The following is a 19492-nucleotide window of genomic DNA, read 5'->3' as shown; positions in this document are numbered from 1 at the left end:
AAGCAATAACATTAACAAATGGGAACAGAAGTCAAAGTTCAATTTAATTGGATGCAACCTTCTGATGCCTCATTCAGCAGCAAAATTCTATTACACAGTATCGAACACTGAAACCAGGACCAGAACTTTCTGATAGCGCCATTCCTGTCCCCCAACCTAAAAGTCCATTTCAGGTCCCTCTTTGTTTACTAAGGAACTCACGTTAGCCACGTCTTAATATTCAAAGTGACGGGTCTTAAAGAAGTTCGAAATCCTCTGCATATTAAACTCCGCCACATAAATAATCTCCTCCTGCTGCCAAAGAACAATATAACTAAACAAGTTCTGTAATAAATGCAGTCTTTTCCTTTGTTTTGAATTCCTACAGAAAACTGCTCGCACCGAGTTGCGGAAGGGGCAGTGCGGCTGCTCCGCACCCACGTGAAAACGTCTGAAGGGTCTTCCCGACAGGCTCTCTGAGATGGTCTCGCAGGGGTGCGCGTGCGTGTGTTCTGTTTGTTTACAAAGGACGGGCTGCAGTGACAGGAGGAAGCACCAGAGAAAGTATCCAGCCCTCATTTGCTCTTGTAATGATGGTTAGACAGATTCTCGTAAATAATTCTACGTGCAGAAACATGGGCCGGAAACGAGTCTATTTCTGCATATTGTTCCAGCACACTCCTCACGGCACAGTGTGAGCCAATTCCACTCTCGCTGTGGTCCGACCTCTGACATTCAATACCGTCACCCATCCCTTCGCAGAGCAGAAGGTCAGAGCGCCGGAAGACTGCCAGGAACGCGCCCTTAATGCTCAGCAGATCACGCTCACATCACTTTCAGGGAACAAGCAGACAACCGAAACCAACATTCCCCTTAAGCAAGAAGGAAACCTGAGCATAACGAAGAATAAATTCAGACAGCCTGGAAGCCGTGGACGTGAGGGACCCACAGACCAGGGCACTACAGCCACACCGCAGCACGGCGGGTAGCCGCGGCCACCAGGCTAACAGACCAGCTGGACCGGGGGTCCTCCAGCTCCGAAGACCTCAGGGAAAGGAGGCCTCACCACAGAGATGGGGAGGCACCTACCACAGCCTCACAGTGCTGTTCTGTTTGGCCGTCACTTATACAGTAACCCTCGGGGACCGCCCTGCCGTGAGCTCACACCCTCGGTGCCTTTCTGTTCCTCTGTCGACCCTTCTCCTCCCACCCGGCGTGCCTGGCACACCACACCCCTCCGCAGCCAACCACCCGACACGCAGCAGGCCCGCCCAGCCGGCCCAAACTGCGCCCTCTGCTCCTGCTCGCGCGCCCGTGGCAGCTCCTCCTTCCCAATGCCGCCCCAGCCCCGCGCCTCCCGCATGCCCAACATGACGTCGCAGCCGGAGCTCAACCCTGCTGCTCTGTACAGGCTCCGCCGGCCCCTGAGAAAGACAGCACCTGTCCCTTCCGTGCGGGACCACGCTCACACGAGTCTGCTCGAGGGAAAGAACTGCTCCCCTCACTGTTTCAAAATCCCCAGCCCGGGCGAACAATGCAGTGTTCAAACAACAGGTCCCCGTGGATCTGAACCAGCAACGACTACGTCTGACTGTGAATATTACCGCGTTGTAACCTTCTTAAACTGTCATGGCTCCGTGTATTCACGTCTTGCAAACCAGTCTCACACGAGCCTTATATTATAACCAGTTTTACCTACCCTCTAACTTAACAAGAAGGGCGTCTCAGAATGAACCAAAGGTCTAAGTACAAAACTGGAACGGAAGCTACTTTATTAGGGATTTCCTCTCGAGGCTCCAGCAAGCTCAGGAGACAGCAATACCAGCTGGAGAAGGAGCAGCCCTATTAATTTGGACAATTTACTGAACAAAAAAGTTGGGAGGCACGATGCTAAGTACTCCTAAGACACAAATATTCATTGTAATAACTTTATACGTGCTTAATGCTTGACTGGTTTTCAAAATATTTTCCAATATTTATCACATAAAAGTAGATGTCACATACGACAGGAAGGCATACATAATGAGCTCACTTCACAGACTGGAAGACAGGCCCGGGCAGGTTAGTGACCTACAAAGGTCACTTGGCTGATAAGCAGCTCGGGACTCAGAGCTCAAGACGATGTCATCTTCAGGGGGAGATCCCACGGTGAGCACCCAAACCAAGCCCCCGCAGGCTGTACGCCCTCCCAGTCACCCGAGTCGGGGCTACGGGGTCTGCAGACAGACACCTCGCATCTAATGAAGGCCCACCTTGTGCAGGGTACAGCGGTGGATGCTTTATTTTAGTTCTCACTAAATCTGCCTATAATATTGGGAAATAAATAGTATCTCTACTTTACAGACGACAAAACGGTCTCAGAAGTGAAATATCTTGGCCAAGATCAGAAAGTTAGTAAGCAGAGGATCCAAGATTTGACACGGGTGTGGAGGGGGAGGTAGAGGAGGAGGGGAGGGTGGGAAAGAAGAGGAAGCCACTCAGCAGTCAGTGAAAAAGCAGACTGTTCCACGCTCACCCAGCAAGCCCACCGCCATCATCCCATGGGGAGAAAGAGGCTGGCCACACGCCCCACAGGAGATCTTTTTGTGATTTCTTTTACCCCCTCAAGAATGACCTTGATCCTACTCTTTCATCTGCGTTTTTCTTAAAGCTGGTGGCATTTTGAAAAACTGGAGAAAAGATAAAAGGAATCGGAGTTGGTCCGAGCAGACCTCACAGGGGTGACCTCGCCCTGGAGAGGCAGGTGGGGTCTGATGAAAGCGAGGAGAGGGAGAGGCAGTACCCGAGCAGGGAATCGCGCAGGACGAGGCGTCAGGGAAGGGGAGCAGAGTGAGCAGACTGGTTGGGCAGAGTGAAGGGGCATTTACAGAGGGAAAGATGTGGGAAAGGTGAATAAAGCCAGAACACGGAGCCATGAATGCCAAACTGCCAAACACCTGCTGCCATGGATAGGCCCTGCCAAAACCTTCTCATGCCAGAGGTCTGGGTTACCCTGGGAGCTAGGTGGCCTGGAAAGGAAGAAAGCACAAGCAAAGCCACCTCATGTAGACACCAAGGCCCCACGAACGGCCCAAGCTAGCGCACCAGAGCACAAAGGAAAACAGAAACGACGTGAGAGCAGAAAACACCGGACAGAGCTGCGGACTGGCCCTGCAGGATGAGCGAGGAAGGGCAGAGGAGGCGCGTGAAGTGGGGAGGGAGGCGGGGAGACTCGAGGCTGACCAAGGAGGAAGGCGGAGCAGGACCCTGGACTGAGGTACACAGCAGGACGTCTACGGGCCTTCTAAGGGATACGGCAAAACTCGGGGCTGGGCATGCAGGAGCATCCCAAATGTGGAGCTCCAGACAGAAACGTGGCGATCAGCTTCAAAAAGGGGACGGGTGACCCCACAGGGACGAAGGAATCTCCAAGATGACGACTAGAGCAGAGGGAGCAGAGGGCTAGGATTTAACGTATTTCCTAGTCAGTGGCACAAAACTTTCGTTCAAATGAAAATAATTACCCAAGAATGTGTGGATAGCAAGTGCTTCCTTTCCCTCCGTCCTTCCCGCAGAGGTTTTCCAACTGGAACGAACCTAATGCCCGCCAGCGAGCGCAGCAAACAGAACCACGGAGACCCGAGCACAGGCGGTTCAGGAGCTCCCTGGAAATTAAATTACTGGCAATGCTTAAAGTTACTGCAAATTAGCACTACGTGTGTCACTATCTCTTTACACGGCATTACTATAAAACTTCCCACCAGAGGCTCTTCAGACGAATTTACAACTGAAGGAACACCGGCAGCGTTTCAAAGCACAGAGAAACCCGCATCCCGAGTCCCAGACACGGTGGGCAGCGACGCCCTGCCCTCCACCGCTCGTGGGTTTCCAGGCCAGGCGGGGGCACGGGCTCGCAGCCTGGAAGCCGCGGAAAGAGCGGCTACTGCATTAACGCTTCCAGGTCTGCTGGAAACGGCTCCCTTCCCGCAGCGCCCAGCCCTGTGGACACAGTTGGGGAACATGAAGGGGAACGAACTGCACGTTAAGGGTTTGTACAAACTACGCAGAACCTATAATCAGGAATCTGCTTCCACACAATCTCTTAATTCATCGTCGAACTTCGTTAGGAACAACTATTTCTATGGTTTGCACAAGAAAACAACCTCGGAATGCACATTCTCTCCAACTTAAACCCTTTATTCTAACCACCTACTACTTTTTCCTGCATGGGCCTTTCTCCCACTCTGGTGACTGTCAGGCACCCACCATACACACATCAAAAAGACACGCTGTCCAGTTTGTGAAACTTTCTCACAGAAATGGAGTCAAGATCATCAGGAAGGAGAATAAAAGTAACAAACGGGGGCGGGGGGGCGGGATATAACTCCAAATCCCTAATCCCCGGGTTTATTTAACACGTGTTCTCTTCCCTTCTCGGGGAAGTCAGGGCAGGGGAGGGGGAGGCGGCAGTTGGCCCCGATAATCCCAGCCAGGAGGAGCGTTCCAGCTGCCATGTAAGTAAACACTAAACGGCCTTCTCCAGCTGCAGAGGCACAGCTGCAGTGATTTCAGGCACGCTGTCACAATTTGTCACCTGTTTTGGCTGCCCGGCCTCTGAGCCCCTCCCCAGGCCTGGGAACAGCACCGGGCCAGAGGAGCTGAGAGCCCCAGGCACTTACTCTCCCGGCCTCTCCTGCATTTGGGGCAGCGCAGGACGGCCCCGGGCCTGCCAATCTCAGACTTGAGACAAGAAGCGAGCAGTGTGCAGAGGCATCCTTTAATCGCGGGCCCCGCCGGGCAAGGATGCGGCAGGGGGGCAGCACTGGACCGAGGCACGCCTGGTGAGGATGCGGCAGGGGGGCAGCACTGGACCGAGGCACGCCTGGTGAGGAAGCGGCAAGGGGGCAGCACTGGACCACAACACACCCCAGGGGGGCCCTCCAGAGCACTTCTCCCACCCTCCCATCGACGCGGGGAACCAAAGGCCTTAGAATAATTTATTTCTCTGCACGGATCACCAGGCAGCTTGTCACTAAGCCCCCTGACTCAGCAAGCTTATTCTACTCATTACTTGTATTCTCACAATGTAGAACTTCACCCATCTTTCTCTACGAAAACTATGAACGCACAGTAAAAACACCACCGCCTTTCAGATAAAATACCCCACACTGTGGACATACGGGGTGGAGAGAGAGACTGTCACTCCGTCCACCACACATTTGCATACCGTTTGCACTTTTTCTTCGTCATTCTCCTTTTTTCCCTATTGGTCACGGTTAACTGTGGGAGTCAGAGGAAAGCACTCTTCACCATAACCAAACTCCACACTCATTCGCTACCGGCCTCTGAAGGGGCTCCCAAACCTCTCCGTGCCTCAATTCCTTCACTGTCAGACGGGCTGCGGAACAGTCCCCTGCCTTCTAGTACTATTTATAGTAGAGAGCATACTCTACAGTATTGTTACGAGGCTCAGGGAGATAACTCACAGAAAGAGGCTTAGAAGCAATAAATGCTGGCTATTATCTCATTTAATCCCCCAAACATCTGTCTACCCAGCCCTTGGACAGACAGTGCCTAACACACGGCAGACAATCAATATTTGCTGAAGCAAAACCGACAGTTACCGTCCCTAACTGACGGATGAGAATTCCGAAGGCTCAGAGACGAGGTAACTGACGCAGGGAACTCGGCGAGGATGGGGCGCGAGTCCGCCGACTGACCACCAGGCTGCTTCCTCCGAGCCTTGCCCACCGGGACCGAGGGAGACGGGGGGTCTACCTACAGAGACGGACGGCAGCACGGGAGACAGGGCGGCACACACCCACACACCTGCTGCCACTGTCCTCTGCAGTCAGTCTGTCCGCCGGAGGAGGGACAGGCACTCAGCACGTTGCGTAAAGCGCCTTCAAACAGCACGAAGAAGGAGACGCCAGCTTGCTGACGGTCTCCCTTCCGTGTGTATCTCTGCCGGAGCTACAGGAGCTGAGCCACAAAACAGCCAAGTAAAATTCTATACGGGACTTCTTTAACTCTGTGCATCAGCTGCATTTCACACTCAGTCAAAAATGAAGTCTTTCATATTTTCATTTGCATGAAAATGACACAACAGACTATCCTAGAACTAATACTCAAGACTCTTCAAAATACCCTTGCCCTGCCACAGCTGTTTCTATTGCAGGGCGCGCAGGCTATCGCGACCTCACCTGTCACTCACGTTCTCCCCATGAACTATTTTTAAGGCGGGAGCAAGAGTGTGTCCTAGCTTCTTAGCAGCACCCCGGGATTTCCAGAGATGTTAATGGCTCAGAGATATTGATTAGTCTTCTTCAGCATGGCGCTACACGAAATCAATTTCCATATTACTACTGGCAAAGGTTTAAAAATACATAGGCAGGAGGGATAATTACCCATTTGCAAAGCAGAAAAACTTGGACAGCAGGGGTGGAGTGTGTGGGTGCACACTTCTCCAAGCCTTCGCGGACAGGGATCCTACCACTAGCAGGATATAACATAGAACACCTGGAACGTCTCTCATTGATGTTACCGTCATGGAAACTTCCTATTAACAGCTCTAAATTTTAAGTTTGAGAAAAATCTTCTCCCTAAATAAATTGCATTACCCAATTCTTAACAGCAAATCTATAAACAGGATATAATAAATTTTAAAACATTTATGTCAGGGGCTGGCCCCGTGGCCGAGTGGTAAGTTCGCGCGCTCCGCTGCAGGCGGCCCAGTGTTTCGTCGGTTCGAATCCTGGGCGCGGACACGGCACTGCTCATCAGACCACGCTGAGGCAGCGTCCCACATGCCACAACTCGAAGGACCCACAACGAAGAATACACAACTGTGTACCGGGGGCTTTGGGGAGAAAAAGGAAGAAAAAACAAACAAAAATCTAAAACATTTCTGCCAACTAATACTTTTTAACCATATAGAACTGTCTTCTTACAGAAGAACTTTGTTGACAAGAATTCCAGAAGGTACTAAGAGTAAACTGAAGCTGCACACGCACAACGCCCGCCGGGCGCACAGCGCGCAGCCCAAGGCTGGCCCCGGGGCCGCGGGTACCTTCTCATCCAGAGCTTTGTGGTGCTGGAACAAAAATTTCAGCGCCTTCAGCACTTCCACCTCACTGGACACGCCGGCGGGGGACTGCGCCTGCCTCTTCACCACCGTCATCCTCAGGGACCGCTTGTGCCTGGAGACGAGGCACTCCAAGTGCTCCAACAGCAGCTGGGAGAAAAGGCCAACACAGACGCAAGTTTAAACAACACCTTCAATTGCACATTGGGATTCGGGGCAAATCAATCCTTTCCATCTCATGCTGAACCAGTGTGAATGCCTTCAATCCAGTAGAAAGTTAGAGAAATTCCTCCTCAGATGGATCAAAATACTAATTCTTAACTATGAATTTCAAGAAAAGTATGAGAACGCTGAACTGATCGATCACAGTTAAGTCGTGGGAAAATGTCGAAAATGTGTTTGAAACCAGGTAGAGTGGACGTCTTTCGAGTTTAAAGCCAGCCAGAGTGACTGATAGTGGCCCAGAGGCTCAAGTTCCGGCACCTACTGACCCTGGTGTTGTTTCTCTCTGCCTTCAGTTCGGCGATTTCTTCCTCCCTTTCAAGGAGCTGTTCCCTGCACACACTGAGTTGTTTACTAAGTGCCGCAAACTCCTAGAAAATAAGGGGGGCAAAGAGATCTTTTAAGGAAAGACTCCCAGCAAGCCACCCCAGTCCTCACACAGGCAACCCCAGCCGGAGGCTCTAAGGGACCTCCGTGGGGGGTCGAGCCACCAGCCCAAGACCGCGCAGACGCCGTAACTCAGACGCCACCCTTCCTCCACCCCTGCACCTGGGCACACGCACAGCGGAGGAAGAAGGGACTCCAAGCCCACCTCCTCAGACCCACAGAAGCCCTCGACACGTTCCTGAGCAGGAATCCTGACACCAAGTGGACACAGACATCTTTAAACGACTCGCACCCCGGTGACCTGGAGCCACCGGAGAGTAAAGAGGCCCCGAAGGCCGCTGCCCTGCGCCCAGCCTCCTGCTCTACGCGGATTCTCCCCTGGGGAAGAGCATCCCCAGGAAAAGGCTGATGGCACTCCAACGCTAACGGATTGGCCAAGTAATTACTCAAAGCCAACTCCCTAATGTGGACTTTTCACAAATGCCGGTAAGCCTTTGGTAGGAAGGGGAAGTTTAAGAAGACTTATTTCTGGGGCCGGCCCCGGGGCCAAGCGGTTAAGTTCGCGCACTCCGCTGTGGCGGCCCAGGGTTTCACTGGTTCGGATCCTGGGCGCGGACATGGTACCGCTCATCAGGCCACGCTGAGGCGGCGGCCCACGTGCCACCACTAGAAGGACCTGCAACTAAGATATACAACTATGTACGGGGTCGGGGGGGATTTGGGGAGATAAAGCAGAAAGAAAAAAAAAAAAGAAGACATTTCGTTAGCTAAGGGGAAAAAGTTCCTTGACGACATCACTGAGAGGAGAGGTGCCAGGCGCTCCCCTTGTCAACCGTGGGTCACTTCTAACTGCAACACTGAGCACCCTCACACAAACACGATGTCATTAAGCTGGGGAGAAAGGAAAGGACTCACATTCTCCTGTCAGTTTTTCAATGGAGCAAAACTCCTCTGAAATAATTAAAATTATCTGCCAACTGCCAACGTTTCTCAACATTTTAAGAGTTTTCTCTTTACTGGACAAAGGAATGGACAAAGGTTCATCTAACAAATAATCGAGCTGTCGGTCAAAATACGAAAGGAGGCTGATTGAGGTAATTCTAGAAAATCAATTGACAAACAGGTGGTGTAAAGCTCATTCCTAAATTAATCATTTGCAACTCAAAGTCAGCATTACCATCTGTGGTCAATTAGAATTTGACTTTATAAGGCTAGCCCTTATAAATGAGGGCAGGGGCTGCAGCAGACATGGGTTTAGAAAGACCTTCTGGAGGACGAGACAGTGTGCGTGCTGACTGGCAGGAAGCCAGGGGAGCGGTGGGACTGACAGAGTAACTCCCCTGAGTAAGCGCGAGCAGATCGGGCCAAGCGGCCAAGTGCAGAGGTGGCCTTTCCTGGGTGCACACAGTTCGCCCACAGTAAGAGGAAGGGCAGCCGAATACACGGGCACAGATCCAGGTAAATAGGCAGACATGTGGTGAGAGTTTACGCAAGACCTCTTCTGATTTCTTCCGATTTCACTGAGAAAACAGAGGACTTGGCATTAAGTTTAAGGGTGGGTGAGGAGCGCTGGGGAGGGGAAAGGGGAAGGAAGAAAACAGCCACCTAGAAGAGAAGAGTCGCTGTTTGACAGTCACGTGACTGTGGCGGCATGCGGGTCCACTTCCGGTCACCGGTCACGACAGCGGAGGGAGAACGCACTTACTGGGTGCAGGCTTCTGCCGGTGAGTACAGTGAAGTGAAAGAGGCGAGGGAGGGGCAGGGCGTGCAAGGCTGTGATGATAACGGACCATGGGATTTCAGGGGGGTGAGGAAGAAGGGAGAGGGGAGAAGGGCGAGGGACCATGACAAGTGGCAGGGGACCTGCAGTCCCAGGAGGGTTGAGTATCAGCGTTTTATTTTTAAGTCTTACTAGCTGTCATGGACAAATTTCGCCACCTTTAAATGAAACGCCTAGTCGAAGCACAACAAGGTGGACACTGGACGCTTCAGGGGGTGCGTCGAAGCTCCCCTGCGCACCGGGACGAGGAGCTGGTTCCTACACGGACTCACACCGCCTGGAAAGAGAGCGCTCCGCCCCGGAGCCCACTTGCGCTCCCATCGAGCCCCTATGCTGGATGCCTGTCACCTCGCTTTCCCGTGACCTCCTCCCGCCCCCCTCCCCGGGCAAGCCTCTGTCTCTTTCATGCAGTTCTCCTAAGTTCTTCCTAACAGCCCAGACTGTCTTCGTTCACCTGTAAAGAGAATATGCTTCATTCCTATCGCTGGGTTATATCTCAAAAGAAATCTGTGACACACTGCTTTGGCCATGGTAGAAAACACATTTACAGAACTTGACAATTATTTTTACTCCTTAAAGGAAAACCTTTTCCCTTGGCTCAAAAGAATTCGACAACTGAAAAAGCATCAAAGCAAATTTAAACTTAGGAGTTTAGATACACATTTGACAGGAAATTCCAAAGTTTAAGATTCCAGAAGCACGTTCATATGTGCACTGTGTATCATTATTGCAGAAAAAACTAGCACAGGCTGAACAAACCCCAAATATGTGCAGTAAATGATCTCCCCTATTACCATCACAGGAATCTAATTGTCAGCATCTACCTTTTTCCTCTTTAGAAAAAAAACGTTGCTCTAAAAAATACTGTAAGCCACATATACTACTAGTCTAAAGTGTCATTCTATTTACTATAATTAAAGTATCTCTGAAACTGAACAGATCCAATAATCACTGGGATATTTTCATTTAAAGCATAAGTCTGAGCAATACAGATTTGCATTTCCGTTTGACATTTTCTAGGATTGAGAACAGGGAAGGTAACAGCCATTAACACCAGCTCAAGAACTTGGTTTCACATAACGCTCAAAAATGCTGACATTTAGCATTTCTGGACCAAAGGTTCAGATCTGGATAATAGCTCCAGATTATGCAAACCAGACATTATTTATCAAAATCCGCCATGAGACCAATTTTAAGTTACGTCCTATGGATCAGATGCAACATCTAGCTCCGAAAGCAAAGAACATTGTTTCTTCCCAGTCATTCCAGTAGCTCCCAGCAACTGCAGGACTCTGGGCTGGAAGCAGCCGCCCTTCCCACTCCCCCAGCCCCACGTGAGTCCTGCCCCCTGCCCCCCCCGCCCTCCCCCAAATTCTTCACTCGGCCATCCCATGCTGCGCTTCAGCATCTTTCACTCTCTAGCATCTCCATCAGTACTTTCGTTTTATGTTTTAGCTACTCTTCATTATTTTCGCTAACCTGCTGAAACAGGAGCGAAGCTTCAGTGGAGGCAAAAAGTACCCGTCCTCTTGGTGTGGGGACAGGGAGGGTAATAAACAAATAGAAACGGGGTCTAATTGTTAGCACACCAAACGAACCCCTGAAAAACTGACTTGCAGAACTGACAGATTATCTTGTGTCAGCAGAAGCTACCCGCTTCAGCCTTAGGTTTTAAAGCATGTCAAATTGTGAAATAAAGGAAATTGGAAGTTTATTTACGAGTCAGCAAATCATATGTTTCAAAACTCCAGCATCTTGATTAAAAGTGTGCTTAGAAAGGTTATTACAACTATCTGTTCCTGTTAACAGACTATGTCTAACTGTCTGTTGATGTCGCATCTAACGATGGGAGGAGAGGGACGCTCAGAAGACAGCAAACTTTACGCCCTTGGAAAAGCTGACCATCAGCTCACTGGACTTGTGGAAAGCCACCTTCAAGGCAACAGCACGGGATTTTCAGTCACTGAACGTCATTTGCAAGCAACAGAGTAAAATGCATAAGCAGTTACAAAGTCCCAATACATCTAATTTCTTTTGTCGGTTTCTCTTTAAGAAACGGATACTGACACAATTTATGCTGCTGCTCAGCATTTAGGGATTCATAGCAGAGACTGTATAATCCGAACCGAAAAAGACAGTACAGCACAGTATTTCAGCGTCATCTCAACTTGGTTCACAGCAAACACACACCATGCGTATTTTTTACGTCTTTAAGATAACACAGAGACGGACACCCAGCAAACAGCTAAGGCAGGTTACCCACTGGGACTGGGAAAGGCGGCTGAAGCGAGACTTCGTTTTTAATTTATATTCCTTTTTAAATTTTTAACTATGTCCTTGCCTTGTATTTAAAAAAAAAAAAAAAGACCAATCCTCCCTTCTCTTTTCGTCTCCCAAAACCATGCTAGAGCACAGGACGCAACCAGAATATGGACTGTCCACGTGGACACAGAACTTGTTCAGAAACACCTGGCCCCTCAGCCACCACACCCCAATCCTGAATCCTGTTCTTGCTCTCTGCAACCTGGCCTCAGGCCCCGCTGCTGCCCTGAAAGCGCTCTGGCTCAGACACAGCAATCCCCTCGCCTGCGCTAACCCCAGGCAGGCTTCGTGCTCGCTGACCTCGCCAACCACCGTCAGGGAGCATGCGATCCCACCTTCCCCTTCTCTTCCCCTCGTCCTTTTCCCTGCTCATCTCGTAACTGCTGAACAAAGGTTCCTGGGTGCCCTGTTCACTCTCCACACCTGTGTCCTGTGTCCAAGGCTTTAAGCCCCCACCCCGGCAACTGTCCAACTGCCCGTCAGACATCTCTACTTGGACGCTTAAACCACCTTCCCCGAACGGAGTTCATCACCCTCCTCCCTGACCCAGCCCCCAACTCCTCCCAGGCCCTCACTCAACTCAGCAGAGGACCCACCCATGCAGTTGTCCAAGCCAGACTCCCGGACGTCACATCACCCACTTCCTCTCCCCCCACATTAACCAGCTGCTGGGTACTAATTCTGCCTCCTACCTGGATCTTCTGGAGGGTCCTCGCTGCCTCCTGCTCTGCCTAGGCCACCAGGTCTCCTTGGTCTGGAGGGGTGGTTCCAGAAGTCAGCTCCCGCAGCTCTGACCCTGCCTCTCTCTCCAGCCTCCTCCCTCATCATCACTCTGTGTCTCCTACTCGGCATGTCAGTCCCAACTCATCTACAGTTCCTAGAACACGTCTGTGCCTCGGCTGTGCCCTCTGCCTCAGGTCTGTGAATCGGCCGGTCTTCCCCTGGCCACCACTCGCCCTGCTCAGTTCACGGCCTAAGGGCCGTGTGCGGCAGAACAAAACACCCGTCCACCTCAGAGGTTTGCAGGCGGCACAGGGAACCGTGCTGTCCAGACCAGCTGCCTAAAAACCACCTGTGCAGCTGACGAAAATACAGACTCCTAGGCCTCAGCCTACTGAATCAACATTTCTGGGGTGGAACCTGGAATATGTATTTTTAAAGGCTTCCCAGGGGAATTCAGTAGCCATGCTGGGAAACAACTGACCTTTATGACCTTGGACTGGTCACTTAGTTCTCCATCTTGACCACTCATCTAAAAATACGGGGAGCAATATCTACGTTCTACCACGGCCACAAGTGTGACATCAAATGAGGACGCTGGAAATGAGCCACTCCGCTGAAAGGCCTCACTGTCAGCCCTCAAACACAGGCGACGGCCGCCACCTGGCCCCGCCGAGCTCCTTCCACAGCATCTCCGGGCGTTTCCACCAGGAGCAGGTGGCTAACAGGGTTCTGACGGGCTGATTTTTGCAATATTGCTAAAACGGATGTCACTTAAGTACCTTCAAACGTTAGCTCAGCTCTTAACAGAAGCATTCCCACCCATGATGGGGAAAACGATCACACGTACACTCACCTTCTTCCAACAGGGACCACTGGCTGGCTTTCCAGCCCGCCCTGTCACCTCCCATTACCTTCGCCACCACACTTCAGAGGCGGTCTGCACTCCGCCCCGCGTCCCCGTGCTCATGCCCGCCCAGGTTCTCGCTGTCCGCCCCCTCTCCCTGCCACTCACCGACCTACTGCTCTCCAAGATCAGCAAACCTGAGCGCCACCCAGCCCTCCGCTCTCCCTGCGCTGGACCCTTCGCCAGCTGTCGGCCCCGGGGTCTGCTCTCGTCTTCCAAAACTCGTCTCTGCTAAGTGCTGAGCAGCCACTGCTCCCAACAGCAGCTCAAACCTGTTCTGCCAAAAACCGAACGTGACTTCCATTTGGAGGAGAAAAAAACTACCTTAGTGTTTTTTTTTTTAATGTACGTATGGACCAGGTCAAAAATACACTGTGCCAGATGGTTACACATTTACCCATAATGGCCAAAACCTGGAAGCAACCAAGAAGTCCCTCAGTGGGTGAGTGGATGAACTATGGTCCACCCAGACAATGGAGTACTATTCAGCACTAATAAGAAGGAGCTATTAAGCCGTGAAAAGATACCGAGGAATCTTAAATGCACATTCCTTGGTGAAAGAAGCTAATCTTGGTGAAAGAATCACATACTGTATGATTCCAACTATATGACATTCTGGAAAAGGGAAAACTATGGAGATGCTCGAAAGATCAGTGATGGCCAGGGCTGGGGGAAGGGAAGGATGCACAGGGGGAGCACGGGATTTCAGGGCAGTGAAACTACTCTGGATGACCTATAATGGTGGACACAGGTCCTTACACACGTGTTCAGCCCACAGCAGGTCCAGCACCAAGAGCGAACCCTGACGTCAACCGTGGACTCTGGGTGGTGACGATGCATCAACGTAGGTTCAAGGACTGTAACCAATGTGCCACGCTGGTGGGGGGTGTGGACAGTAGGGGAGGCTGGGGGAGTGGGGGGCAGGAGGTATACGGGAAACCTCTGTATCTCCCCCTCAATTTTGCTGTAAGCCCAAAATGGCTCTAAAAAATAAAGTTTATGGAAAAAAACCATCCTGTGCCTCTTTCCTAACTGTTGGCTTGGCAACTAGGGAGGATGCATTGTGTGGGAGTCTAATTCCAAACGAGCATCCTTTAGAGCCAAACCTGAGCATCTCTGTAGGATGCGGTCTGTCCACCGGCTGCAGGGGCACTGCCAGGCGGCAATAACACAAACACAACTCACAACTTGGTCTGCCCACTCTGACATTTGATCATTTTTGACATCTTAACTTTTTTTACTCTTGAGAGAACTGCATTACCTCACAGTAATTGAAACACTGATGTGAATTTCTTTTCCCCCCAAGACTGGCACCTGAGCTAACAACTGCTGCCAATCTTCTTCTTCCCTTTTTCCTTTCTGCTTTTTCTCCCCAAATCCCCCCAGTACATAGTTGTATCTCCTAGTTGTGGGTCCTTCTAGTTGTGGCATGTGGGACACTGCCTCGGTGTGGCCTGACAAGTGGTGCCATGTCCATGCCCAGGATCCGAACCAGTGAAGCCCCGGGCCGCCGCAGCAGAACGCGGGCACTTAACCACTCGGCCGTGGGCCGGCCCCTGATGTGACTATTTTATAACACTATTTTCAATCCACATCACTCAAAGTCAGAAAAAATGGGACCACACTGCTTTTCTTTTCTTTTCTTTTTGAGATTTTTTACTACGACAAAAGTCACTAACATAAAATTCACCATCTTAACCATTTTCAAGAGTACAATTCAGTGATTTTCAGCATATTCACAATGTTGAGTTACCATCACCAGTAATTCCAGAACATTTTGGTCACGCCCCAAAAGCTGATCCATTAGCAGTCACTCCCCATTACCTCCCCCCCAGCCCCTGGCAGCCACAAATCCGCTGAGTCCACGGACTCGCCTGTTCTGGACGTTTCGTATAAATGAAATCACACAATATCTGTCCTTCCGTGTCTGGTGTCTTTCAGTCAGCATCACATATTTAAGGTTCATCCACATCGTAGCGTGTGTCAGGGCCTTGTTCACTTTTATGGCTGAATAACATTCGACCGCATGGATGGACCATGTTTTGTTTATCCCTTCATTCGCTGATGAACATGTGGGTTGCTTCCACTTCCTAGCGATCACGAATAATGCTGCTATGAACGTTCCTGCACAAGTTTTCATGTGGGTTTATGCTATGTTTTCTCTCGGGTGTACACATGGGTAGACACATTTCTTTACAATGGCAATGAGTGAATTATTCCTTTTTTTTTTTTTTTTAAAGATTTTATTTTTTCCTTTTTCTCCCCAAAGCCCCCCAGTACATAGTTGTATATTCTTCGTTGTGGGTCCTTCTAGTTGTAGCACGTGGGACGCTGCCTCAGCGTGGTTTGATGAGCAGAGCTATGTCCGTGCCCAGGATTCGAACTGACGAAACACTGGGCCGCCTGCAGCAGAGCGCACAGACTTAACCACTCGGCCACGGGGCCAGCCCCGAATTGTTCCATTTTTGTTCCTCATTTCCAATTTAAATTTCTAGCTATGTTAGCCATCACTCCTTTCTTCTTTGGAAGGCATCTGCTTTTAAGCAAAAATGGGGATTTACTCATGGGCAGTGAGTATAAGATTTGCTTCACGTATTTTTACCTTTCTGCTAAATAGTAAACCAAAATGTTTTCGGTTGTTACAAGCATGTTGTATTTAAACACAAATAATGTCTCACAATTAGTCAAGACAATGTGAAATATGAATGCACACGTATATTTCAAAACAATCTGAAATATTAGTGTGAAAGTATATTTCAGAAGCATAACATTTCAGTGCATAATAACAGCGAAATACTCACAGGCAAAAACATTCTGATTAAATTTTTCAAACGGAGCCTGAGCGGCAGGGGAGAATCAAACCAATGAAATAAAAAATCAAGGGCAGAAATATTTATTCAAATAGGAATGAGTGCCTTCTGGAATCTTCTAGGTAGGTTTTTTTTTTTAAACATCACTTTTTTACAAAAGACGACTACCTTAAAGAGTTTCAGATAAATTAACAACACTAGATAATAATAAAATGAAAACACAATATGAAGCATATTAATGTCCAGTTTATATTCACACCATGTTTCAAACTTTCCAGTAAAGCAAGTATGTGATTTTTGGCGCTGCTCGTGCTTACTGGAGTATAAAATAGTTTTCATTTTCGAATACTTCCTTTCATAGATCTATGCACGTGCCAAAAAACCACTGAATCATAAAGAAACTGTCTTTAAAGTATGAGACCAGAAACTGCCTGCCTGACCTTGACAGCCTAAAGCCATCATTAGGAGCAGCGTAAAATCCACATTTCCACGGAGATGTTTTGGCCACCACAAACTTTTACAAAACAGGGATAGCGGCAGCAATGGAAGGATGCTCAGGACAGAGCTCTTTTTCACACCAACTTTTAAAACTTTGTTTTTTACAAATGGTAATAAAGGTATCCATGGAGGCCTCCCTTCCAGCCCTGGTGGCTCTTCAACTCGGCAGGCAGCTGAAGGCAGACGCTCCCCGTTTATCCCGAGGTTCGACGCGCGGAGAATCCAGTGAGACACGCATTCCCTCTAGTGCCTCTCCAGCAGGGACACGGCCTGAGGAGGGCCGGCCGGCTCGCAGCGTCCTCCTCCTCTCACAGCCGCACTGACACAAAAGCCGTAACGTATTTATTCTTCTCCTACCGATGGACACTTACGACTGTGCTTCCGATCTTTAGCTCTGACAAACAGCATGGCAACAAATAACCTTGTACATGTATCATTCTGCACGTGTGCCAAGTGCATCTGCAGGATAAAACCTTAGAACTTCTGAGTCAAAGGTCAGTTGCAATTTTAATAGCTACTGCTAAATTATTCCTCCTGGGCCAGCAGCTTATGAAACACCTGTTTCCTGTAGCTCTGCCACCCTGGTGTGTTATTAAACTTTAGGGCCCACTTTCTTTTTTGGATCCATCTTCCATTCCCTGTCGCCCATCAAATAGGGGTCTCCAAAATCTTCTCATATGACAGAGACTGAACGCATGCCTGGGCATTTGGTGAGAGTTCCAGAGGCAATATGTTCTTCGTGACCCTCCGTCACTCCCCTGGCCCTCTCATGACCAAGGGAACTATTCTGACATTTCACCTGCAAAGAAGGCTCAGCTCGTATGCGAGACTGTTGTACTTGCCCAGGTCTCTACTTGACAATCTGTGATACGAACGGCACGTTGTCCTTATTTCAGTCACGGTTATTCATTTTTCTCGGATCAAATACAATTGAGATTGGTCTGTGTTTACTTATCCTAACACACTTTTATGGAGTGGCCACCTCTTCTTTCACATTTCTCTATTTTTCTATGGAATGGCTTCTGATCATCTTCTCTTAAACTCATTCATCAGCAGAAGGTACAAACATCTGACTTGCGTCTTCGGTGCAGTCGTGCCCAAACATTTACAGAATGAAATGTTTCACCGTAAACTAACTTTTTAAATTTACTTTGTTTTATAATTAGGATATTGTACTGATTTTTTAAAATTATGCACAAAAAGGAGGTACTGGATTGCTCTGAGGGACAGACCCAGAAATGGACCTGCTGGCTCCAAGACCTATGGAATTGAATTCTCAACGTTTCTAATGTTATAAATTGCAGTGTACTAAATAAAGATTAGTTTTACTGTTTTTGTCATTTCCTCATACATTTATAATTTAAGAGAGTTTGCAATGTCTTGAAAAAAACGTAACAATCTCAAACATAATCGTCTCCATCAATGATTAAGATTGCTTTGTAGCGGGCCAGCTGCATGGTCATTTTTATAGTCCCATGCAAAGTGAGGACTGTCTTACTACTTTTTAGAAGATAAAACATTATTTGCAAAAATAATGTTTTATTTCACTGCAATTTCTCTATGTAGAATCTTTGCCCTTTCTTTTTGGCCAGGAAGACTGCCCCCGAGCTAACATCTGTTGCCAATTTTCCTCTACTTGGCATGTGGGTTGCTGGCACAGCATGGCTGACGAGTGGAGTAGGTCTGTGCCCAGGAGCCAAACCCGAAACCCAGGCCACTGAAGTGCAGTGCACCGAACTTAACCACACCAGGGGGCTGGCCCCAAATCTTTGCCTTTTTTAACCTCCCATGGCAATAAAGGACAGATTAAAATATTACGCTATTACATAACAGTAGAAATAATCACAAACCTGTGATTATTCAGCTTGACACCCCAGTTATGAAGCTTATGTAAACATCACATACATAGTCTGTGTGCCTAAACACAAGGCGACTTCAAGGGGCCAGCCCCCCATTTCCCTACGAAGACGCTGCCCGAAAGCTTGGCCACGTTAACACACCCTTCCAGGAAAGTAGAGCACCAGCCGACTCTGACTCCGACTCAGCCCCACAAATTTATTACAATAAACAGGCAGACAAAAGTGTTCGTGCCAGCTGCACGCTAAGTTACCACATCGAACATGCTTACTCTGCACTTACATCACCAGGCTTTAAAACATCTCCGCGAGACCCTTAAACTATGTTTCCTAGTCTTCCTTGCTTGACAACAGCAGCTCATCTTTTAGTGAGCCCTTGGAGACTCATCTGACACCATCTACCACGAGGGAGTCCCTCCGTTAGGACGCTCCACCTGCGAGTCACTGCTCCGTCACTCACACTCCGCCACGTTCCAGAACCACTGGTGGTATCCCTCCCGGCAATGATGGCTCCACCAAAACACGGAGCCAATAAAGGCATGGAAGTGATGGAGGGTGCCAGTGTCCCAGGCATCCTGAACCTGAGAGGGGAGGACAGTAACCTGATTAACGCCCCCGCTCCTCGAGTAAAATGACGTCATACTGGTCTCCCCAGCCCCTCTCAGGAACAGCTTTAGAGTTTACAGGTTAGCAATTCTCCTGAACAGTCCTAGGCTGTGAGCAAGGTTTCCCCGATTCAGTTACAATTTTAGCATTTTTCAGGCTTGTCAGTAGTTCACACTAGCACTTCAATTCTGCAAAGAAAGCCACAATCCACTCTTTTGCGTGTGATGAAGCACTCTGTGAAGTTATTTCATGACCTTTATTACATGAGGACGTCCGAGATGTGGAAGAGCGTTTGGACACCACCCCCTAGGCCTTCATAGGTACCACCGAGCACAACGGCAC

At 49.4% G+C, this 19492-nt stretch overlaps 1 protein-coding gene and 1 long non-coding RNA gene across 2 annotated transcripts in view; both read right to left on the bottom strand.

Moving 5' to 3' along the window:
• Window positions 1-19492, bottom strand: part of LOC138916685 (liprin-alpha-1-like) — a 122648-nt gene that overhangs the window by 57790 nt on the left and 45366 nt on the right. The window contains exons 6-7 of the mRNA XM_070229823.1: window positions 7534-7635; window positions 7028-7192 (exon numbers count right to left, since the gene is read on the bottom strand). Of these exons, the coding sequence (XP_070085924.1) occupies window positions 7028-7192; window positions 7534-7635 (267 nt within the window). The remainder of the gene's footprint in view (window positions 1-7027; window positions 7193-7533; window positions 7636-19492) is intronic.
• On the bottom strand, window positions 24-5537 carry LOC138916686 (uncharacterized). The gene is made up of 2 exons (XR_011424004.1): window positions 4841-5537; window positions 24-4796 (listed from the first exon to the last, which is right to left on the bottom strand). It is a non-coding gene; the product is annotated as an uncharacterized lncRNA (long non-coding RNA).

This window comes from Equus caballus, chromosome 12, assembly GCF_041296265.1.
Source record: "Equus caballus isolate H_3958 breed thoroughbred chromosome 12, TB-T2T, whole genome shotgun sequence".
In the NCBI taxonomy this organism is placed as follows: Eukaryota; Metazoa; Chordata; class Mammalia; order Perissodactyla; family Equidae; genus Equus; species Equus caballus.
This window is presented reverse-complemented; position numbering and strand designations above follow the sequence as displayed.